This window comes from Leptonychotes weddellii, chromosome 8 (assembly GCF_054177405.1).
Source record: "Leptonychotes weddellii isolate Sample4059 chromosome 8, ASM5417740v2, whole genome shotgun sequence".
Taxonomy (NCBI): domain Eukaryota; kingdom Metazoa; phylum Chordata; class Mammalia; order Carnivora; family Phocidae; genus Leptonychotes; species Leptonychotes weddellii.
The window spans coordinates 104,653,314-104,678,675 of record NC_138376.1 but is presented as its reverse complement, the minus strand read 5'-3'; the positions used below and the strand labels follow the sequence as shown (position 1 = coordinate 104,678,675).

The 25,362-nt window shown below is 40.3% G+C and overlaps 1 protein-coding gene across 3 annotated transcripts in view; it reads right to left on the bottom strand.

Moving 5' to 3' along the window:
- Positions 1–25,362, bottom strand: part of PDE7B (phosphodiesterase 7B) — a 308,745-nt gene that overhangs the window by 123,073 nt on the left and 160,310 nt on the right. Inside the window, exon 1 of one of the 3 annotated variants that reach the window (XM_031033951.2) lies at positions 14,917–15,464. The exons of the other annotated variants lie outside the window; for them this stretch is intronic. Within the exon in view, the coding sequence (XP_030889811.1) occupies positions 14,917–15,154 (238 nt within the window). The 5' untranslated portion in view covers positions 15,155–15,464. Of the gene's footprint in view, positions 1–14,916; positions 15,465–25,362 lie in introns of those variants that run through there. 3 annotated transcript variants of the gene reach the window in all.

Sequence of the window (25,362 nt, the reverse complement as noted above, 5' to 3'; positions counted from 1 at the left end):
GAATGTGGGAGATTGGTTCAAATAAAATGAAAATATGTTCAGATATTATTTATTCTGAACATTTAATTAACATGTATTTTTTGAGTGCCTACATGTGTTCATACACTGAGGGAACATGGATGAAGTAAAGGGCTTAGCTGTATTACTCAAGATAGAGTAGCAGGTAAAAACAAACAAACAAAAACCAGGAAAAGCCCTATAAGCTAATTGGGACACTTGTCAATGTGTATTTAATTAGAACCAAACATCTGGCACAATCAAGGGCAAATATAAAAATATTTCTACCATCTAATAGGAAGCATTTGTTTAATTTTTCTCTTCCCATTTTAAAGATTATAAGAGTACGTATGCCCATTATGAAATTAGTAGAACTGCGTGAGCTCCATGTTCTGGAGGCCTGTGACCTTTCTACATTCACAAGAGCTGAACTCTGCTGAGGCTTGCAATTCCCTCACGAGGCCAGACTCTTCTGTCCTCACTCCCCGAGACTGTCTACATGTTCTTGACTCCTCATTATGTAAGACCACTCTGAAGCCACAACCTGGGGCCACCTCAACTTTGGCTCCCAATTGAATGGTCTCCATGGAACCATCTTGTGCTGTCTGTAAAACTGTCTGTAAGTGGCACACCTCTTCATATCTGCTTAAAGTCCTTGGAAGGACACCTTTGATCGTTATTCCATGTCATACATATCATACCATCATCCTCCATTATAAATATCATCATCATTATCATGAACATGATAACAGAGCCCTATTTACACACCCAAAGCTGGGGAAAAATGGTTTTCTTCTCAGGGAATTTTCCTGGAGATCATGAGTGCTATAATTTCTTCCCCACTTTGCCCTGTCTGCTAGGAAATTTAGATCTCAGTTTGGCTCAATTACTTTACGTAATTATTCTCCCTCCCTCCTACTTTACTATGCAGTTTTTGTCTTTCATCTTGACAGAATGGCTTTATGTCTTTATGTTCTTATGTTTTATTATGACTTTTTTTATAGGCATACAAATCTTTTTGGAAACAGGTAGATGCTGTATAAATAAGTTCTTACCCTTAAAGTTTTTGTTTTTTTAAAATTTACATGTAATGTAATATTGATTTAATCTCTTCCATCATCCTCTGAACAGCCTGTCCATGTGCCTCTGCTTATTATCTAATGGTCAAATTCTATAGTTCTGATTCTGAAGTTATGAAACCTTCTCTGAGGGGAGTGTATGCCCCATGCCATTTATGTCTAACCAACCCAGACATATTTTGTTATGATGGGCAATGGAGGTGGTGGTGGCCAAGGAAAGTTCATAATAATGACAGTTGGAGTTACTGACTACTTTAGCATATTCTAGAGATGGTAATGTAGCCCTTCACACATTCTCAGTGACAAATCGTAACTATCACTTAGTTGTCAAGATTGGCAAAGTTAAACTCTAGGAAGCAAACTCCTTTTGAGACAAGCCAGAGTTAGTTTTCTCGTGTCTTATCAACGGTCAGCTTCATCCAGAGTTTATCATGCACGAAGCCAGCTGAACTTGCTTTAAGACCAATTTAGAAGCTCTGTGTAATGTCTCCGAATACCTTAATGTTGACACTAAATTCATAATTCACAATTTCAGGATATGCTTCTTGTGGGGAAGAGAGAAGGGCAGGGGCAAAACAACAATGTACAAGTTCAAAGGGGCTGAAGATGCACTTCGGGTATTTGGATTGGCACTCCGGAGCTCGCGGATGCTTGTGATTGCTTATCTGACTTATCTAAACTGCTGACGTCAAAAGAATTAGGCTAGAAATCTTATGATTACAGCTTTTCTTGTGATCTTTTCTGGTATTTCCTGTTTCCTGTCAAGCCAAATATACTTCGAGAGAGGGTTATTTTATGGCATTTCACCGTTTCTGCCTCAGCTAGAGCCAGAGGTACGGGACGCATGAAGTAAAAATAATTAAGAACAACATCAGAAAGCTCCATTGGCCCCCAGACCCCCCACCCCTTCACAGTCACTGACGTTTCTTTCCAACATCAAAAAACGTTTCTGTAATGGTTCAGGGTAGGGTCTTATTTTTAATGGAACAGGTTTATTGTTCATTAAAAAGAAGAAGCCACTTCAATTGTATTTCTCACTATTACCTTACTTGGGTGGTAATAAGCAGGCAGCCTGTGAACCACATAATGCAGGCAGCAAAGAAGGCTTTTGAGTGGAGGGGATGTAGTTTCAGAGCAAAAGGGAGAAAAACTGGCCACCAACGGTTATGCTTTTCTTTTAGGAATACAAACACCTTACAGAAACAGGAAAGAAAAAAAAAAAGTGGCTGGGGATGAGTTTTATAAAATCTTGCCTAAATGTTGCCAAATCTTCAACGTGCTTTCTGAGCTCAGCACTATATTTGCAAAGAGATCCCGAGAGGTTGAGGGGTTCATCCTCAGTGGTTTATGGGCAAGTGTACCACAGACCTAAGCTTTCAACAGTCACAAGCACCAGCCCTGACTGGCCCACCCTCCTGAAACTCTACCTCCAGACAACAATGCAGAAAGAAACAGAACTATTATATAGGATGACAGTAACATTGCATTTCATTTCTGATGCTTAGAGCAGCTACCATCTCTATTTATCTCATATATAACTCTCCCTAACCTCACAGTCCTGTTTAAATTCTTACATCTGGTATTCTTTTCTGGTGAATGGCTACCCATTTAGTACACTGCAGGCACTCTTGATGGGGAAATTCACAGAGAGGGCTTGGGGCTTGTCCAGAACAATCTATAATCTAAGTTTGGGAACAAGAAAAATACGTGTATACACATACATGTATGCATTTAGGGGTACACATATACTTCTTGCTTGTGTAAGGTGGACACCGCACGTATAAGGCAAGCACAGAGATGCTAGTGTTTGGGAGTGAAAAGGACAGAAAATGAGATTTAGAGAGTTTATCATGTAGAGAGGCATTTTTGGAGTTTGACCACGACAGGCAGCATGACTGAATCAACAGCATGGCGGCATCGAGGGACCTAGAATTGGCTCCAAGTATGTTGTGTAACCTATGTGGGTCTCAGTTTTCTCATCTAAAAAATGCAGTGGTTTAACTAGATGATCTTACAGGCACTTTCCATTATAAAATTTAAAGACTTCTCCACTCTTCCACTTAACATTTTTCAATGGTTCTACAAAAGTTAAGGGTTCTTGTCCATATACAACCAGTCCCATTACTTCTCTGTTTCCCACTATTTTTTACTCCAAACATCCAAGCTAACTTGACTAATCTCCATTTCTCAATAACTTCTTTTGCTTTTCTGCCTTTGTACCCACATTCATGTTAATCCCTTCACCAGGAAGGTCACTTTGTCATATCCCGTTGAGATCTTAATGATCTTAAAGACATAGTTGTCATGACCAGTCACACTAAGCTTTCCTGGGTTCCCCTAGAGAGGGGTGAGTTAACAATGAGTCCTCCTGGGATATCTACCACACTTGGTTTTGTTTGTTTTGAGAGGGGGGCATTGGGGGGGTGGTTGGGGGGAAGAGGCAGAGGGAGAGGGTAGGAGAGAGAGAATCTTAAGCAGGCTCCATGCCCAGCACAGAGACCAATGTGGCCTGTATCTCACGACCTTGAGATCATGACCTGAGCTGAAACCAAAGGTCAGACACTTAACAGATTGAGCCACCCAGGCACCCCACACACGTGGTTTGTATTTGAGTATGTAGTTTTATCTAACTCACTGCATTATAAACTATAAACTCACTATTACAAAAACTGTGTTTTTCTTAGGCATTTTCTCTTCCATCCTGTGGCACCTAACCTTGAAATAATTGCTTAAAAAACATGGCAACCTGAAGACAGGAAGAAATATGACTTGGCAAAGTAGGAGGGATAGACTGTTTTGAAACTGTGAGGATAAGTTGTGTCAGGTCTGAATCTGGGGAAATGATGAGCATGGATGGAATGAGAAGTCTGGATGGAAGAACATGAGGAATATAAATCCTTCATGACAGGCTGGTATCAAGTGTTTAAAGGACTTTGACTTGATGATTTATATCATTTCTTGTGGTTCTGTATAAAACACTACAGCACTTGGGAAAATTGGTTTGTAAGTTAAAGGGAAAGTATTCATCATTTCAAAATTCTTGATATTTACTAAATATGGTCAATGAACACCAAATGGATGGTTAGAAATTCATTAGTATCCTTACTCCACCTTTAGGGCAATCCTTCTAAAATGTAACATTTATCATGTCACTTCCCACTAAAATTATTTGAAACCTTCTCATTACCTGGAGGAAAAACTCCTTAGAAAGGCAGATGAGGCTCTGCGTGATCTGACCCCCAGACTACCTCTCTAGTCTCACCTCTAGCCCTCCTCCTGATATACTTCCTATCTTAGGACTTGGCATTCCCTAGAATTTCTTGCATTTGGTCCCACTGTTTCTTTTTCCTACAATGTCCTCTATCTCTTTTTCATTTGGAGAAATCTAACTTACTTTGAATGGTACCTCAAAAATCACCTCCTCTCTGAAAACTCTTTAACACCCATCATACACACAGAATTAATCACTCTCTTGGGGTGTTGGCATAGACTTTGTGTGTTCCTCTAGTGTAGCATATGTCATTTGCCTAGCTCACTCGCTCACTCGCTCATTTGCTCTATCATCTGTCTGTCTATCTATCATCTATCTTTCTTTCTTTCTATCATCTATCTGTTATCATCTATCTATCTATCTATCTATCTATCTATCTATCTATCTATCTATCTATCTATCATCTATCTATCCATCAATCATCTATCCATCTATCCATCCATCCATCCATCTACCTCAACTTTCCTGGTTCTTATTTTCTAAGGAATCAAGACAGTCTCTGGCCCATGATAATCAATAAATAAACTTGGTTAAATAAGCAGTCTTTGTCTTTTCTCAATGTTCTGACAGAGTATTAGTTCTACTGTATCTTGAGACATATGTCTTCTGCCTTGATATCAGTGAGTTGTTTATATGTCTGTCTCTTCTAACAGGTCATAACCTCTATTCCTTCTGCTTTCCTCCCAGGCACATAGCACAATGCTATGCACCGAGTAGACACTCAAAACATAATTCTTCAATTGAATTGCTTTGCAAGAAAAACCTAGAAATTTGAATTATTTCCCTTTCTGAATATATTGAATAAATAACCAGTAAATGTAGGCCTCAGTTTCTTCTATTTCTAAGTTGGGAATAGTTCTTTTTCAATTGATACTTATTGTGTAGTGGAAGATGCTAAATATTTGTATGTAACATTAAAACATTATCCATTCTCTGACCTCCTAGAGTGTTTCTAATTATTTTTGGAAGGTTGAGACATTCAAAAAATTTTTTCAAAACAAAAACTTTTTAGTTCAATTTTGTCTATTCACGTTCTACAATGTATTTATCAGCAAATCAAACAATATGACATTTAGGACTAAAGAGGGTAGAAATTGCTTTGGAGTTTTTGAAATCTGGTGAATTCATAATTCTTGATTTTATATATCAATTTAATTGACAAGGAAATATTTTCTTCTGTTTTACTGTAGAATTAGGGATTGAGCCAAGAAAAGCACGATGTAACTCAACTAATATTCAAAGGAGAAAGTGAGGGCAAAAAGATAGGTGTACCTAATCCTCGAATGAGTTAGAGAGAGAAGGACAGGGAGGGAGGCAGCAGTTTCTTCACATCAGCTACCATGGAAGATGTAATAATGATTCCTGTTACAATGCTAGAAGAAACCAGTGATCCCTGTTACAGTGCTGGCAGCCTTACTGTTCATCACTCTCACTTTTCCTGGTGTCTCCCACCCCTTTTTCTAGGAGACAGTGTGCACAGAAAGGAGAATCACCTTCAGAAATTTCCAATGAGCACATTCAAGCAATGAGAATGCATCAGGCTTGACCAGAGTACAATGCATGTATGTTTATGATGACAATTTCAATATGTAATAGATATAAAACCTCAGCTGTTGATGTGGAAACCAACCAGCAAGGTGTGTACACATCATGTTCCATGCATTACAGTCATTCAGTTGAACTTTTCAGTGTCAGAGTCCTGAGATGGTTGCTGAAATGTATGTGTATATTTTAGCAGAAAGAGAGAAAGGTAATAGGGTAGAATAATTGGGTTCAGCATATGTATAGGAATGTAACTAAAATAAATAATACTGAGCCACGCAATACTCAAGTACATGGCCCAGCACAGTAGCTCAATCAGTGTGTAATGGAGGTAATATTTTTTGAAGAGGGTGCCAATATTCATCATTTGACCTTCAGAGTGAGGGTTTTTTATTCGTTTGCTTTACTTTGTTGTTGTTGTTTTGGTTTGTTTGTTGAGTTTTGTGTGGGAGTTTGCAGCAGAACAATACACTTGAAAACTGGTCTTTGTGGAAAGATAAAGGGACTCTCTACATTCTTTCATTAGATCCCATTAACATTGAGAGTTAGGCCGGCAGGTATGATTTCTTGCCCCTTCCGCATTGAGACTTTCTCCTGGGAAGGAGAGTATGACACAAGGTAAGGCCATCTACACCTGACACCCTGGATAATTGTAAGGAAGAGAGTCAAAGGCAGAACCCAGTGGCCAGATGAACTTGCCTTGGCTCCCCCATCTCAGGCTGGCATTTTGCACTGTGTGCAGTAGGCACATTCAGGTAGGTGTGTGGAAATCCAAGGCACATGTTCACCCAGAACCACCTTGGAGAGGAGCAAGTGGAGGGGGGAAAGTATTTATCCAAAAGAAGTAATTTAACCTGGAAAAGATTGACCTCTGCCATGATAATTAGTAAGTATAAATTTTCTTATCCCATTAGGGTGGGCTAAAGAGGAAGTTTGGTTATTAGTTGCAGAGGAGAAACAGGCTATATTTTATTGCATATTTGAGTGTGGACATTTGAGATCTCTGTTACAATTGTTTTCAATAGTGACTGTTTCCTCTTCATTTTTATATGTGTTTTTGATTACACTTCTTACACTTGAATCTAGTTTCTTTGTAGTGACCTCACCTCACTTCCTTCCCCTTGGTATCCCACAGTTGGCTCCTTGCTTGTCCCTTTCTCTTCTCTTTCTAAATCATTTTCTTCAGCAAAATCTATCAACTTTTTTCAGTGAATTTTTGTCACAGATCCTCTAAACAAATATGCCTTTCAGTTCTCAGAAGTTCTCATCAAGGCTGTAGAGATTTGTGTGAGATATTTGAGTGCCATCCAAAAAGAGATGCAGAAGGAAGCAAGAAAAGAATCTTGTGCTTCGGCTTTAATTCTAGAAGTAAGGAACATCTGAGGATGCAATGGGAAAAGTTCAAATTATTGCATTATACGTGTCTTAATATCATTGGTTATTTAATTTTCTTTTTCAGTACCTTGACTAAAGATTTACATTTATTAAATTACATTTATTACATTTATCATTACATTCCTCACATTTATTTATATTTATCTCTCACCTTGATTTTATTTTACAATTTTCTGGCTTTTTACCTTTCGATTTCTACCACCAAGTACATGCAACTGCTACTTAATCTCTCTTGAAATTTGTCCTTTTCCCTCTAGGGATTTTATTTTTCTGCAGTAAGCCTGGCCCTTTGGACTCATTTTAAGGACATACACGCTAAATCTTGTTTCGTCTTTGTCAACTATGCCTTCCGATTGCATACAAGGCCAACTTTTAAGTTTTATCTTGTTACTAATGATAAGGACCATAACCTACAGGCTCTTCTTTAGTACTCTCTTAGTGTGAGAGTTGAGAAAGTAACACAATGCTCAAAACAGGGGCTTGGTTTATAATTTGCCACATACCATTCATGCTGATTTTGTAGGTGAGAAGAAGTACTCTGAGGGAAGGCTATCTAATAATGTTGCAGTTTGAGGAAATTTAAGACAAGTGTAAAGATACAAAGTTCTCCTCGTGGGTCCTCTCTTAGCATTTTAGACATTGAAGTCAATTCTGAAGAGAAATTTATGGAAAGGCAGAGAGAGATAAATGGAAAAAGAAAGGCTGTCTACACTGTGTACAGATCTAGGCTAGGGCATTGTATTAAATCACAAGTACTTTGAGCTTTGCTTACTCTTTTTGATATGGTGATACTGATAATTAAAGAGTGAGAAAAATCAGATTAGAAAAGAGCACACACTTCTTTATGTTGCTTCTGTGAGTTGAAAAAATAACTTGGAGCTTTTGGTCTTTTTACAATAAAGCTTCTAATGTTTTTCTTTTAGAAATTAGTCAGATGCAAAAGTCAATGTTTTGCTGTCCAGTTAACCAGGCTTGTTTAAAAAAAAAAGAAAGAAAAAGAAAAAAGAAACTGTTTCCAGGCAAAGAGCAGAGGACGTGGGAATAACATCCTCCATTCAGCTCCATCCCCTCTAAAGCTCATTTGTAGGACCGGGTAAACACACACCTTCCGTATTTTATTTTTGAAATTACGTTGGGGAATATACAGACTGTTATCTGTAAAAAAAAAAAAAAAAGCAACCTTTGAAAATTTAATTGATATAAAATGTTCCAAAATGGATGAACAGAGTAATTATTTCTATTTATTTATTTTTAAAGATTTTATTTATTTATTTGAGACAGAGAGAATGAGAAAGAGAGCACATGAGAGGGGGGAGGGTCCGAGGGAGAAGCAGACTCCCTGCCGAGCAGGGAGCCCGATGCGGGACTCGATTCCGGGACTCCAGGATCATGACCTGAGCCGAAGGCAGTCGCTTAACCAGCTGAGCCACCCAGGCGCCCAACAGAGTAATTATTTTAAAAGTATATAAAAGCATTCATAATTTGTATGCATTTGCTCTAAAATTTTATAATTATCAGTACATTTCAACTTCTCTGTATGAAGAGAGAACTGTCTCATATTAGTTTTGCACATACTTTATACCTTTTTAATCGTTCTGAAATTTACTCTTGTGTATTCTTTTCTTTTACTTCAAAAGCTATAATGATTAATCCTGATCCTCTACTAGAATATAAATTTAAAAATGGCTCCATTAAAAGGAATAACTAAAATTCCTCTTTCTTGAGTAATTTGTGCCTAGAAAAAAATGTTCATTCATACATTTAATGGCAAATTGTAAGCTATTTTGTTCTTTCTGATAATTTCTCTTTTGTCACTTATCAAAGTGTATTGAATGGCTGACATGTGAAAGATGCTAGGAAGAACACAAAGAAAATAGAATGTTCTCTAGGCTCTCAAAAAGCTGAAAATCCAGGAGGGAAGGAAGAACATGTACATTAATACAATAATTACAATAATTATAATACATTAATTATAACAAAGTGATTTGCTTACAAAATAAATACAGAGAAAGTTCTGTGAGACTTCAGAAGAGAAAGACACACTCTTCCTCAGTAACCTCAGGAAGGCTTTGTGCAGGGAGGGGCATATGAGTGGCGTCTTAAGGAATGGCAAAATTTGAGAACATGTAGGGAAGTCATTTTGGGCATTGGGAACAATGAACAGAAAGCAAGGGTGTAGCTGTGGGATGCTTGTCCTGTCTGGGTCGAATGTAAGTGCTTATGCTGCAACAATGACAAATAAGAAGGGAAAAAGTGAGCTGATTCCTGCGTGTGGAGAGCTTTGAATGCAAGATAAAAGAATTTGGATTTTCTCTGCAGACAATGGAGAATCACTGAAGGAGTCTGAAGGAGGGCATATTCTGATTTTCCTTTTGATGTTACTGATCTAAATCACAGAGTGGCAAGATGAGGGGTAGAGAGAGTACTGGAGTCGGAAGCTATTATTGTGAGATGATAGACAAAACATGGTTTGGCCAAGGGCCATGGAGCTGAAGGGAAAGCAGGTGATGAATTTGAGGTACTTATTGAGGAAATAGCAACAGTACCAATAGTTATAACAGTCAACATTTACTGAGAATGTAGTAGGGCTTAGGCTCTTTTTTAGGCACTTTTTTGGGCGGTGTTATCTCATTTAATCTTCACCTTTTGTGAAGGTGCTATCGTCATTCTCTTTTTATAGAAGAGGAGACGGGGATACAGAGAGGTGAAATCATTTGCCCAGGTTCACACAGTTCAGTAACAGAGAGGTAGGACTTAAGAATGTGAAAATCTCAGCACTGCAACAACGCTCTGGTACTTTTAATCTATAGTATGGACTTAGAACCAATTGGAACTGGACAGTTAGAGAGAACACTTTTGAACCTGGGTTTCTGCAGGGGTCAGATCATTTATGAAAACAAGGAAGTCAGGGGAAAGACTAGATTTAGTGAAGGTTTCAGTTTTCACTCAATTTTACATTCACATTTAAAAACAGATTAAAGTGTCAATGATTATTATCCAGTATAGCTACAGATTGAGTGCAGGCTAATGTCTACAGAAAGTAGTTTTAGAAGAATGTTATGAATTAATGTCAAGTTATCTAATATTAAGACTCACTGAGATTCTTTGATCAAAGCAATTTGTCCTGCTTTGAATGAATCATTAATATTGATGAGTGTTTGAATTTTTACAAATGTTTCTGAATTTTGCCAGTTTTATAGGCAATACTTTGAGTTGACAGAAAGGTTTAAACTAATGAAGGCTTGCTTTCACACTGAAGTTGGAGATAGAATTCCAATTCACTAATTTGTAATTGGTCTTCTCTCGGTAAGCATTTGATTCCTCCCGGAGTCCCTGGTGCCTAGCACAGTCCCTAGTATACACTAAGCATCCAATAAGTGTTTCTTGAATTAAAAAACTAGGAATATTCAATCTTCAATATATTTAATTTATATTATGCTTGATACTTGAGGTATTTTAAAATAGCACTTTGAATGTCAGTTTGAATTGTAGAGTTCTGGAATCAGAAAATCCATTGGAGATTTTTCTCCTCTGAAGTGGTTTGATTTTTAGAGCTAAGTATAAAGCAAATTTCTGATATTTTATTCTCCTGGAAAGGCTGGACAAGTTATAATGGCTTTGGGGAAAATGAAATTTTTTTAGGGAGTTATGTGTTTTTATATTTTCCTGAAGCCAAAGGCTATTGAAATGGGAAGAAGTTTAATAAATAAGTAAAATATAATGTAAAATTTAGACCAGAGACACCAAAAGAAAAGTAAGTTTCATGGCTACAAAGTTCGTAGTTATTTGGTTGAATTCCAAAATAAAATTATTTATTCAACTACGAATGAGTTCTGTTAGGGGATGTGTAGCCTTAGGTTGCTGCCTAGAATCACAATTAGACTAATATTTGCACTCACGGCATCTGAGAAACTGCTTATTTATTTCCTGTCCTCCTTCCCCCTCCCCAACCAGCCCCCACTCCCTGTCATGCTCCCACCACCATGCTTTAAAGCTTACTTTCTTTTGATAATAGATGGGGGTCTTCCCCTGGGTCTTTCTAGCACTTGAAGCGTGTATCTAAAACTAAAGCCCACAAAATAAGGAGAAAAAAGAAAAGGCACAATCGCCTGACTTATTTTGCATGTAATGTATTTTTTTCTGGTTTGACCAAGGTTTATACTATATCATGAGTTCCTTTGTTTGTCCCTCTATATATAATCAATAAAGTGATTTCTTGGTTTAAATTTAAATTACCCAGCACGTGGTCTGACTATGTCAGTTTTGTGGACTACAGTGGGTGATGGAGATCCTGATCTGGTTCTAACACAGTATCAGTGTGTGACGCTGGACAAATTGTGTAGTCTCTAGTCCATTATTCACCTCTTTGGATTAACTAGATAAGCCATCCTTTGTTTCATAAAGGGAAAATTATGTGAGTATTAAGAAAATTAAATAATTAGGTACAATTCAATGAACCAAGTTGATGCTCCAACTTTGGGCATGCTGATAACTTCCAGAGCTCTCTCCAGGGCAAACAGGGCCTTCACCAATGCCCAGAGGCACACATCCCGACATGTGCAGATGATGAGCCCTACTTCCTCCTATCATCCCCCATTCCCTCCTCCAGCCTATTGCCATGACACCAACTGTTAGTTGCCAGCCAGTGCCCATCTGAAGATGGCAGGAAGATGTTCACACATGTGACCTCTTCCCTAGTATGCCCTTGATCCTTTTAGGGGACCCTGTTCCCCTCTGTCTTCCATTATTCACAATTCAGTGGATGTCATCTTACAACCTCTCATGAACACATGTTTATGCATTTATTCTCCCATAAATTATTTTGCTCTCTCCCTTTATTACCTAAGCAAAAATCTCAGAACACTTTTCCATTTCACCAGTGAGAAACAAAGTTCCAATCTTGTCTAAGAAGTAGGAGTGAAAATAATCATGCCCCTCACTAAGGAAATTTAAGGTTACATTCAACTCATTAAGAAACAGTGACACCCATCTCTAAAGTCCTCAGGATGGTTGGTTCTATCTAGAATTTCTCCAATTTCATGGTTTTAAAAAAGGTAAACCTATTTATGTTATCACAAGCAGTCAAGATATACATAGAATGCTATAATCTTTAGTTTTCCTGTGTGTAGTTATAGCATGGCAAACATATTGTGTGCTATAAATCTAACATCTGTACAGGTCAAGGTAGCAGAGAGGAAGAAATAAATGACTTTGGGGGACGATTCGGGAATGTGGGTGTGGAGATCAGGAAAGTCATTACGAAGAAAGGGATGCTTGAGCTGGACTTTGTAGTTTGAGTAAAAAAGTTTTAAGTTGGCTAAGTCAAAGAAAGACATTCCAAGCATCAGGCAAGGCTCAGAGACAGGGCACCACTTGATGCATTTTGAGGAACAGGAAGTTGTTTAGCATTGTCAAAGTATGAATTGTTTGAGGGTTCTGGGGCAAGGGTCAGATTTGAGAGAGAGAGAGAGATTACCATGTGTCTGGGTGTTTTTTTGACAAGCTCTCTACCATAAAACCCTGTACATTAACCGAACACAGTTTAAACCATCTCTTTCTAAAAATGAAAGCATGCCAGATTCTTGGAACTATTCTCTAAGTGTCCCCGAGGCCCTCGCCATCGTGCTGTTCTGGGTAGAATGACACAGACCTCCTGACGCGAGGAGGAGCTGCATCATCAGGGACAAGAGGAGAGGAAGTAAGAGACAATTTGGAAAGTGAAGCAACTTGTCTTTGGGGCTGCATATGTGGATGATAAGGTCTCATGCCCATGCCAGAAAGGGTGAGCCCCTCATCTCCTTGAGAATGCGAAGGCAGGGCAGGAAGAAGAGGAGGTAGACCACCTTGGAGGGGGTGTTGCAGTCGAGCCTGCCTTCCTGCAGGCACAACAAAGGGGACAGCAGACCAGGGAGCAGCCTGTCTGGGCACCAAAGTGACTGCTGAGAGATTCCACAGACAGTGAGGCAGTGGTCCGGGATCAATGAAGACGCCACTAGTCAAACTTTGTAACGTTCTGAAAAACATCCCTTTTAAGTGATAAAAAGTTGCAGGAGTTCTATTTTCTGTCTGTGGTATTGCTTTTTCAAGAATTAGACCCCCACTGACATATAATATAAATAATAACATAAACCTACCCTCAACACATGCTAACGTCTGTTGGATTAGGCAATTTTTTCAAAGGCATAATTTGAGATATGCATTTTAATCATTTACTTTACTGAAACAATAGAGTGGTAGCAGTTGAAGTGTCATAGTTAAGTTTTCTGTCCAGGTGGGTTTTTCCACTTTTCTAGTGCTACTCACATGAAATACAGGATGGCTTTGGCATTACCTCATTTCTTCTGACCAAGACCCATTTCCCTGGGCATCCATCTCCCACTTGCCACATAAACCTCAGTCTCATTGGTTTTCTTCTCATTCGTAAGTACTCATTGTTTACTAGACACCAGCAGTATTTTTTTCCTTCCTTTCAAATCTTTTTTGTTGTTGTTCAGAACATTATTTTGTAATGATATTCTTTTTTAGATTATTAGGCAACTTAAAAAAGTTTCTGCATAAATTATTAAAAATAAAATGAGCCGCGTTTTGATTTCCTCGTCCCTTCCCATGAGGAAGAGCGAGGTAATTTTTGGTCCATCTTTCCCATCTAGGCTCCCACCTCTCACCACCAATGGTATGTCAGGATTCCACTGCATAGGGCTAGCCAAGACTTCAAATGCATAAACATGCGCTCACATTTGTTCTTCTACAGTGAACCACCACTTTCCGAAATCTCTACCAACACATTCCTAAAGGAAGAGAGCACCCTGTAGCCAGGTACACTTTCTTAGTTTCGGGTTTTATCAGAGCCTCTTGGGATCCTTCACAGGGACCCTAGGTGTCTCTGTGGTCACGGTGCTGGCTGTCAGAGACACAGCCAGGTTCTCCACAACTGTCCTAAACACAGTACATTCTTAGAACATGACCAAGTCCCTATGAGTCATCATTTCCACATTTGTGAGGGAGCTGATTTTTCCTGCTATCGCTGGGGGGGGGGGGGGGATCCGTATTATTGACTGTCATGTCCAAAAGGGAAACCGAGGCAAGGAAGTTGGCCAGCTCTCCCAGGATATATAAAGCTTCCAGGCCATCTCGGGCCTGGGAACGCTACGCACACCATAGCTCCATAGTTAAAAATTGGAAAATGTATTTTACTTTATAAAAGGCATGACAAAGAGCAGCCCAGGAGAATATTGTCTTGCAGAGAACTCTGACTTGTCAATAAGGAATTGCAGAGACAGGATGGCCAGTAAAGAGCGTCCAATTCCACCTCCACCTTCTTTTTGGGGGCACTGAAGTTCAGGAAATTTCACTTGTTTAAGCCGCAGGGCATTCAAGTGTGAGCTGAGCCCAGAGCCCAGGTTACCTGATTCTTGGTCTACTAATGCTCCTCCTACCACATCCTTCTTAATTTTAAGATGCATTTCTACAATAAAGCAAACATTCCTTAATCACAGCCCTCGAACCCCGCGCTGCAGTCTGTCGTCCTTCCTTCTCCCGGCTTTCTGGCTTGGGCTCTGCAAGGAAGGGACCGACAGGCAGCAGCAGCCTTGGCCCCCTCGGTACCTTTCTCGCACCTCACTGTCCATTTACCTGCAAAGCTGCGGAGAGCATCTTCGTTCTCCAGAACGCCTCTCTGTTTGGTCGCCTGCAGCTCACTTTTGGATTTCCACACCAGCTTTACCATCCTGATCATCTCGGGCAAGTCCCAGGGCAGCGGCCCCTGCTGGCACCCCGGCCGGCCGCCCGCGGAGGAGGGCAGCACACCTTCTGGGGCCGTCCACCTCCTGCCTAGCTCTGCCGAGTGGAAGTAGCGCTCTAGGACGGGCATCCTGCCCCGGGCCCCCGCCGAGGAGCTGGCGCTGCTGCTGCCGGGGTCGCCGCGGCCGCCGCTGCTACCGGAGGGGACAGTCTTCCCAGGCAGGGGAAGGCGAAGCCCCGGGAAATCTCCTCCGGCTCCGGAAAGGCAAGCCTCCTCCAGCCTGGCACAGCCTCCCTGTCGCTCGGTCCCTCGCAAACGCGGCCGGCGCGGCGACTCGCTGGGCCAGGCTTCCCGCCGGGGCGAAGTGCTCCCGGGCGCCCGCCTTGGAGACAGAGCGCTCTCTCCCCCTGCTCTCTCGGGCACCGGCTGCGCGGCGCTTAATTAATCCCAGGCTGCAGCTGGGACGGCGGCCGGGGGGACTGCCATCGAGGCCTTAGAGTTTGCCTCTCCTCCTCGGATGCCTGTGTCCGCAATTCTCCTTCGGTGCTCGTCAAAGTTTGCCAAGTGGCTTGTTCAGCCGCTAAGGCCTCCGGGCAAAGCAGCGGGGCTCCCCTTTGCCAGCCTCTCACGGGGGTCCCCCAGGGGCCGCTTATCTGAAGGTGTCAGGTGAGGAGTCACCCCTGCGGTGCAGGAAGCCTAGAAGCTTCCCCCCACCGGCTTCGGGCGGCGCGAGTCCCAAGGAGCTCTCGGAGAACGCGAAGCTGAGCGCCGGCAGAACCGATTTGCAGGGGCTGCTCTCTGGAAGGTCTGGCCGGGGGCCACCTTGCCTGTCCACTAGGTCTGCCCTGGGATGGGGTTGTGCAGAAGGCTCCGGGTTGGAGCCTCAGCACCACGGTTCACACACTCCCCTCCTCCACCCCCCTCCCCCTCTGCTGTCATTTGGTTCTCAGCAAACCTAACTGGGTTTTGGCCTATTAGTCAAATCCCTTTGTAACCTCAGCTGCCCTTCAGCTGGAAGGGAAATAACATCGAATCACATTCCAAAGCTAACCCCGAAGAAGTGAATTAGGGAAGCACCAAGATCCTCCTGCGAACTTGCAGTGGGGTCATATAGTCCGGACCGGTAATTTGGGATTGTTAGAAACCCATTTCAAAGGAAAACAATGACAATCTTAAAGGCTATTCATGGGGGGTGGGGGGCGGTGGGCGGTGCACACGAGCACTGGAAGGAAAGGAGAGAGTGTTGCCCGTCCACTTTTCGGACCCCGGAGCGCTCTGGACTTCGTATCTGGGCCACTAACTGCTGTGCGTGGTTCAGTTGAGGACAATCATGCGCCACGCTGTTTGGTCCCACGGCTCTGAGGTGGAGACACCAACCCCGGAAGTCAGAACCCATTCAACAAAAGGGGGTGCCCCCTGTAGCTTGTGTGAAAAGCCCCAGACATAAATGAAAGTGGGGTGGTATTGTGTTTGGCACTTTTGTCAGCAAATTGAGTTTGTAGGAACAATTTGAACTCGAACATTCATGTGGATAGCTCCTGTTTTCTTGGAGGCCATTGCAACAAGCCCAACTTTTTCTCCTCTTCACATCTCTGCATTGCAAAGTGCTTTATTTTGCTTGGCATTTTGTTTTGCTGAGGTACAATCTGTTGTTCCTGCTCTACATTCCTCGCAGGGCAGGTTTATCACACAATCATTTGATGTTTCTTTAGGGGAGAGGAGATTTTGGGGAAAGGAAAAAGGCCATTGTAGGGTGTGTTTTATTTTCATCGCCCTCACCTCGTTTTTTTTTCACAAGTTGAAACCAGTGAAGGCTACTGTTATTTTGTTGTTATCATTATTCCTCTAAGCCTGTGGTTAATAAGTTTAGTTTTCCACCCTGAGCTAAATGGCTTTTCTCTTTTTCTGAATGGAAAAATACACTGGTAAGCCTACTCTCTTTCCTAATAGGTGAAGAAGCGTCAGCATCCGTTGAGGGTATAAAGCCACAATAAAAGACATTGAAGACACTACTGTTTGTGAATTTCATTATTGAAATATTGATCAGACAGCTCTTCTTGTAACTACCAGATATTCACTCAATCCATTTAGGGAATATTCAGTGATCCACTTATGAGAAAGATATGCCCCCCCTTTTTTTTAACTTCCCTCATTGTTAAGGGATGAAGGGATTTAAGCATCCATGTGACACTTCCACACATCCGTGTGACAGCCCTTCTTATCTGACACTTCTATCAGACTGGGGCATTAAGGCTCACTAGATTTGAAATGATTTTATTTAATAAGCATACGTAGGCTGTTGCACACTATTAACATATTTCCTGAATAATGTCTTAAACTCACTCCTCAGTCACAAACTTCCTTGACATAACAACTAAAAGAGTTTCCTAAGTGTTCAACTATTTTTATTTTTGTTCAGTTATTTTGCAATAGTACTTAGCATCAGGATATCCTGACCCTTGGAACAAAGGGGTTAAGAACAAAGAAAACAAATATATGATATAATATGTCACACACACTAATGTATTAAGAATACAACTCTACATGGAACATTTCTTTAAGAAGGACATTTTAAAAAATCCAAGCATATAAATTTTCACTGTATTCACTGTATTGTTTTGCATATTTCCTTGTAAAAATATCTGAGAGAAGTTACAAAATGTTGGATCATTGAACATGAATACTTCCTGGTGGAGATGAGTTAGGGCCAAGCAAACACCATCTCAAATTTTCATTCCCAAGAAGGAATCTACTTTGTTTGAAGGTTTAAAAATTGAAAAGTTTGCACAATTCTTAAAAACCTTCTCCCCAATATGGGATTATCTTCATCCCAGGGTAAAAGTGCAAAAATACCACAAGAAAGGTCATTCTCATGGTATTTCTGTCTCACATAGAAACAGGAAGTACAGGAAATCTTGCGGGAAAGCTTGGCTCAGGAGATTTTTGGCTCAACTGCAGGCTCAAGAGATTGGGATAAACTGACAAGATGCTAGCACTTGGACTAAAATTATTATGCCACACACATTCTCTAACAGGTGGTTTTGTTACACTTCATAGCTAGTATAGGCTGTGATCTTTTTTGTCCTTCAGATAGTTACTTTGGAAGAGCATGCCTATAAACCTATGATTTTAACCTTCTTCAGTGAGTATCATTCACCTTGAGATAGTACCTATTGCCAGAAGTTTGGATCACTGGGGATGGGGAAAAGGGACTGGTGAGAAGGTTCTGTACCCAGTGGAGCCATGGAGCAAAGAGATCTCATCCATGTGACTTGCGAGGATTCTTACAAAGCTTAATATCTGTAATGAATGTGTTATAGATAGGACATTTTAAACTTTCAAAATAACCTCATTTTTAATTTCAGGCATGGTGAGCCAACCTAACTTTCCATTAAAAGGAAAATAAGGTAGTTTTTTTCCTGTGTAAAAGAAATGTAATGGGAAGTAACCAAGTCAAAGACAGCTTGTTCCAATGGATACCGAATTCTACCAAAAATACTTTGCTATGTGTTTGCAGCTATAAAGGAAAGAATTTGTAACCACAATACTAAAATTTATGGCCAAGAACAAAGATTCAAAGACATAATGATTTAGAACCTGGATTATTTTGAAGAATTTCTAGTGTTCTGGGGGCTATGTAAAGCTCTTATAGACTTGGGGGTGTTCTAGTCATTAAGCAGATAAGTCTTTATTATATGTGATTTTAAAAAGAAATATTAACAATATCAAATATTTCTAAGCATTTTAAGAAATATATATATATATATTTTAAAGATTTTATTTATTTATTTGAGAGGGAGAATGAGAGACAGAGAGCACGAGAGGGGAGAGGGTCAGAGGGAGAAGCAGACCCCCCGCTGAGCAGGGAGCCCGATGTGGGACTCGATCCCGGGACTCCAGGATTATGACCTGAGCCGAAGGCAGTCGCTTAACCAACTGAGCCACCCAGGCGCCCAAGAAATACATTTTTTAAAGATTTATTTAGTGGAGAGAGAGAGAACATGTGCATGCAGGTTGGGGGATGGGCAGAGGGAGAGACTCTTCAAACCAACTCCCTGCCATGATCTGAGCGGAAACCAAGAGCCAGACGCTTAACCAAGTGAGCCATCCAGGTGCCCCAAGAAATGTATTTTTTAATGGAAACTTGGAAATGTATACTTATTTTGATTTTTTTAAATTTTGCATTTATTAACAGATTCTCACAAGACTTCATTTTAATGGAAATCTTCCCACTTAGATATTTTGGCAATACTTTATACACTTATTAAACCCTATTCTGCCTCTATCTTTAAAGAAAAATTTCAAACTATTGAAGGAGTTTATTAATTTTGTCCTGGCCTTTCCTCTCCATCAGTTCAAACACAGATGTGTAAACACTCACACACACACACACACTCACACACGACCACCCTGGTTTCACAAATGCAATTCAAATGAAATTCAAAATGAGCGAGGAAGGAAAAACAGGTCTTTCAACTTTGTTTAATGTAGTCTAAATAGAAGAAGCTCAAACAATTTACAGTGTCCTTCAAAAGAAATAGAAATGTAATAACTTTGGCCTTAACTAATCTCCAGGGATGATGCCAACGAATAGGGAAAGAGACTTGGTCTGCAGACCAACCACATAAGGCTGCACACATCTCCACTGTCACATGGAAAGGGAGGAGAGTCGATGGGGCAAGATGAGGAAAGATGAGGTAGGAAAAAGAGATTCATAGTATGATTTTACAGCAAGTATTTAAACTACAACCAAGTCTTTTCTTGTTCCCTTTGCAGATATGTATTAATAATGAGAGCAAGAGCAGAAGGGAGAACCGTTTGTGTAACTCTTTTCAAGCACCAGGGACCTGCCTGGCCTCCCCAACCTAGGTTCTGGTTTTCACTGTGAGTTACCCCTTCTTCTGTTTCTTTGCTTTACACATTTAAAGAGAGACAGCAGGGTTTTAGCTGGCATGAGATCTCTATCTTGGCTCTCAGACATCTTAATTAATGCTAAGTTTACTGCCTCTGACAGTTAACCCATAACAAAGAGTCCGATAACACAGGGATTGAGAACAAAATGGCAGACAGACTTGACTTTCTCCACTTTGCTCTCCTCCCTGCTGTCGAAAACCCATAAATAAAAAAAGACATCGTTTCATGGTAAGACGACGACAACAACAACAACAACAAAAACCCCTCAAAACAAACAAGACCTCCCCCTACCCCCTGCTATTGTTTCCATTACTGAACACCTGATGCTTTGCTGTGTGACAATGGCGTGCTCTGGCTGAAACCTTTCCAGGACTTCAGAACTTATTTCCAATTGGGGAAGATTGTAAGTGGAGTACACTTTTCATAATTTCATACTGTGGTGTGTCAACTTCTGAATAAATAGCTACAGCAATGAAATCTCCAAAGCAGCCCTCTAAGACTTAGGGTTACAAAAAGTGTGTTTCCATCTCAACTCACCCCAGAGATTTGCCTCAAACTTAGTGACTTCTCCATAAATGGGTATGATGTCAATAACTACCTTACCCATCACACTGGGATCTTGTAAAAATAAAATAAGATTAACCTGTGAGTTAATTTAAAACCATAATGCACTATAAAATTTTTAAATGATTATTTTTGAGCTGTAAGAAATTATAATTGACAATTTACCTACACTCAAATTTTGACTATGTTTTCCTGGGATCTATCAGAAAGCTGAAAAGTCAACCACCCAACCTTTGAAGTAGGTCCTACTTTGGAAATCTGTGTTCCCCAAGAAGATGTAGGAGCAGAGGAAATCAAAGGCAGGGGTCTTGGAGTACTGGACAGTGGCCCAATGGGAGAGGCGGTGAGGGATTTAATGTACAAAGGTGGGGTAAAGGAGGCTTATAAAATGATTGAAGTGTGGATGAGGACAGATAAACAGAAGACGAAATAGGTGCTAAAAAAGGGTCTCAATAGAATAAATATTCATTGTAACTGTTTTTCGGAGGTAGGAAAACAGCCATGAGTCATCCCTAGGGTCTCAGCCTGCATGATCTGCACCGTCATTATTATTTACTGCCCTGGTCAATATCGTATAGGTTCCCTTGCTTGGGAATTTCAATTTCAGCCCACGATGACTATGGTATATTTGATATTCATGAGCTGTACAGCTCTGTGTCATATGCTGTGGTTGTGAACATGTGTGTTCAGGCCTTCCATTGGCCTCATTTCCCTAGACTAACTTATGTGGGCCTCAAATTTTTTGCTTGGGGGTCTGTATACCTCAAGCATTTTTATTTAAAGATTTCGCTTATTTATTTGAGAGAGAGAGACCATGAGTGCGGGGGGTGGGCAGAGTTGAGGGAGGGGGAGAAGCAGAATCCCTCCGGCAGCAGGGATCCCAAAGAGGAACTTGATCCCAGGACCCCGAGATCATGACCTGGGCTGAAAGCAGATGCTTAACTAACTCAGCCACCCAGGCACCCCTATAATTTTTTTAAAAGATTTTATATATTTATTTGAGAGAGAGAGAGAGAGAAAGATGGAGAGTAAGTAGGGGGTAGGGAGAGAGAAACTCAAGCAGACTCCGTGCTGAGTGTGGAGCTCGATGCTGGACTCGATCCCACGACCCTGAGGTCATGACCTGGGCTGAAACCAAGAGTGCAATGTTCAACTGACTGCGCCACCCAAGTGCCCCACATTTTTATAATTTTGATTGCTCCTTGCTGATCTCTGTTTAATTGATATGTTTTTAAAAGAAGTGGAGTGTGTAAAACCAAATATAATGTTTAAAAAGTAGCCTAAGCAAAGTCTGAAATACATTTCTATCTTTTTTTTTTTTTTTTTTGCTGGTGGGAATATGAATTTTGGAAGCTCTCAGGAATTAGGCCAGGCTGAGTAGATCTCAAGGAGGCTGAAGGGCAGATGATCTAGACATTCCTCAAAGAAATGCTGAGGAATAATTGAGTGACGTTTTCCCCCTCGTAATATAATAATAATAATAATAATAATAATAATAATAATAAAACCTCGACCACTAATAAGATAGAGAGATTATCAATAACATAACATAAAAGGAAAGTGAGAAGATTATAAAAAACAAAATCTTCTAACAGGACCTCTTTGTTCCCTTGGCATTCATTTATCCTTATGTTTATGGAGTTCAAAGTCAGTTCGGAAGAAGGAGATTTGAAATTTCAACTGCTACATGTGTAGGGAGTATGATTTTAGTGCCTCTTCAAAGTATTCTTTATTTTTTTCTCTATCACTTATTACTTTCTGGTGATTATGAATTAATCTATGAAAATATATACGCCTGAAGGTATCTCTCAGGTGCTATTCCAGAGCAGTGTTTCTTAAATGCTAGCATGCATACAAATCACCTGGAGATCCTGTTAAGTGCAGAGGCTGATTGGGCAGGTCTGGGTGGGGACCTAAGACTCTGCATTTCTATAAAACTCCCTGGATATGCAAGGCTGCTGGTGGTGGTCCACACTCTCAGTTCCAAGGCTAGAGGGCTACCATGTAGCAGATACTTTCTGCCTCTGCCATATTAGTTGTTTACGAAAGATAATGCAGCTAGAGTCCTCATCTTTACAGATACACATATTGGGACTCTGGAAACAATCAGTACTGGCTCTGGTCAAACACTCTGAATTGGAAATAAACAACCAGAACCACAGTGTAAGAACAGGACTCTGTCTGGCGACATTCATGACGTTGAACAGCTACTTGGCTTTTAAATTTTGTTTCATTCATTCATTCATTCATTTCTTTTCCCCTACGAATTTACTGTAATAATACAGTTGAAGGTCCAATATAAGCCACTGTGATGAATAATATATATGGAGTCTTAACTTTAAACCAAATGTCTACTTTTGAAAATCTTTTCTCACCAAATGTGAAACAAAATCTGCTTAGGCCAATTTTGCCATTCCTCCTTCTTGCCAATATTTTGTTGTGCTCCTATTGCTATGTTCAGACCAATCAGAACACAGGCAAGGCTCGGAGTCTTTGATCTCCATCATCAGGGATACTCTCGCCAAGATCTGCTCCTTCATTTGATTTGTTAGAGGTCCACGTAAAGTGGTCTTTGGATGAAGCCTGGCAGTTTTTCCCCACTGATATTCCAGGCACGAGTGAATGGTGGCCAGATGATTCCACTAAGCAAAGATGGAAAAGAAGAAAGTAGGCATTACAGCTAGCAGGCAACAGCGCTGCTGACTCAGGGAAAGAGACCGCAATGTCGCAGCCACAGAGAAACACAAAACACAAGAGACAAATAAGATAAACTCTGCAACAGGCTGCACGCTTTGTCAGGGATCGCTCAGAATCTATGCAGCTCCAGGCGTAGTATTGGTGGAAAAGTGATGCCAGAAGCAAGAGGCAAAGCGAAATCAACCAGAAGACCAGGGTAATCAAGAGCATGAGGTTAGAACACCACCACGTTTACGTAATTAAAAATTTGTACAGTTAAAAAAATTTGTAAGTTGACTAAATAAGAACGCTTAGAATAAATGAAAGCATCTGCTGGTAATTGGAAACACAGTTTGGGGTATTTTTTTCCCCATTGTCTTTCCTGGTTCTTTCTAAGGCGAAGTGCTTTGCTATGATTACGAACACCTGTATTTCCTGTTGTTCCCCGGGGGTAACTAAAAAACAGGGAAGAGAAAGCTGGAAGATTTTAGATTAAAACTAATATATATCATGGTTATTGTTTTAGATAATTTTGGACCACCTTTCCTCTGTGAGGGAAAGAGAATCAAGGTAAAATGAGGCCACTTAATAGATTGCATATAGACGATATAGAACACATTCTCTGTAGAGGACAGTACAGGTATTCTAACCAGCCCCCTCCCCTTTTGATATGTCGTGTTGCTGGAAGAATAACAGTAATACCATTATCAAGGAAAGAAAGTCTAGCACACTAGAATATTTAAAACATTGATGTAGGTATAAGGTCTTCATCATGAAAAGATTCTTCAAGAGTTTCCTTTTGGGAACTTTTCCTTCCAGCCTACGTTCAAATGCTAACTAGATTTTGCTTCTTCTATTCTATTGGTTATCTAAAATGATTGCATATCCTTCTGCCTATATCATATGGTTCCTAACTGGTCCCACCCTATTTTCTCATCTGAACCTCTGAGTCCTCTTACTCTCCTTTCTCCATGACCACCTTCCTGAATCCATTCTGCAGCCTGATATTGAGACTCCTTGCATTCTTTGTTCTTTGAGCCATCTTTGCTTTAGATGTTAATGTTTTGTTGCCTATTTAAGTCTAAGGTAAAATACACCTACCTACCTTTGACTTGCATATGTTCACATACCTTGCTACTCTTACATCTGTGTATCTTGATTAGAGCATTGGGGGTCAACTCCAGAATCACCTTTTAATAAATGTCTTTTTAATAATGCTGTTATTACTTTCTTTTCTGCTTTCAAACTTTGAGGAGTCAATTGATTTGAGCTATTAAAATGTATTTTTCAAATCTCTCATTAAACATTAAAAAAAACTGTGAAGTTTTATTTATCTTTAATGGTTGTGGCATTGTGAATTGGACATATGTTATGATCATGTCATTTTCAAATACAAACAAATGAAAAGTGATGAAAATATTAATATTAATCTGACACAAAGAGAATTATTACTTATAAATATAGTCCAAATCCCTCTGTTGGGCATTTAATGCTTTCAAAAATAGGTTCCCACTCACCTAGTTCTCTAAACTCACTGAGCTTACATTTGACACCCAAAATTTCTATGAAAATGATATTGTTGTCCAGACAAGACAGATGTGCTGTCATATTTTGTATGGTAGGCAGAATATTGGCCTCCCAAAGATGTCTACATCCTAATCTCTAGAACCTGTGGATATGTTAGGTTACACGGCAAAAAGGAATGAAGGTAGCTAATGCAATTAAAGTTGCTAATGAGCCAACATTAAAATAGGAAATACTCCTGGATTATCACACAGGTCCAGTGAAATCACAAGGGTCCTTAAATGTGGAAGAGGGAAGCGGAAGGGTCAGTGTCAGAGTGGTGAGATGTGAGACTCACTGGCCATCGATGGCTTTGAAGACAGAAAGGAGCCCTCCAGCCAAGTAATGAGCACAGCTTCTAAAAGATAGGAAAGGCAAAAACCAGATTCCCTCTTAGAGCCTCCAGAAAGGAATGAAGACCTGTGGACATCTTAATTTTGGCCCAGTGAGACCCATTTCAAACTTCTCATCTCCAAAACTATGAGATAATAAACATGTGTTGTTTTAAGCTACTAAACGTGTGATAATTTTTTACAGGAGCCTTAGGAAATGAACATATTGTCGCTCACTTTGTTGGGAAAGATTTTCCCATTCATCACATTCAGAAAAAGTCCCATTTT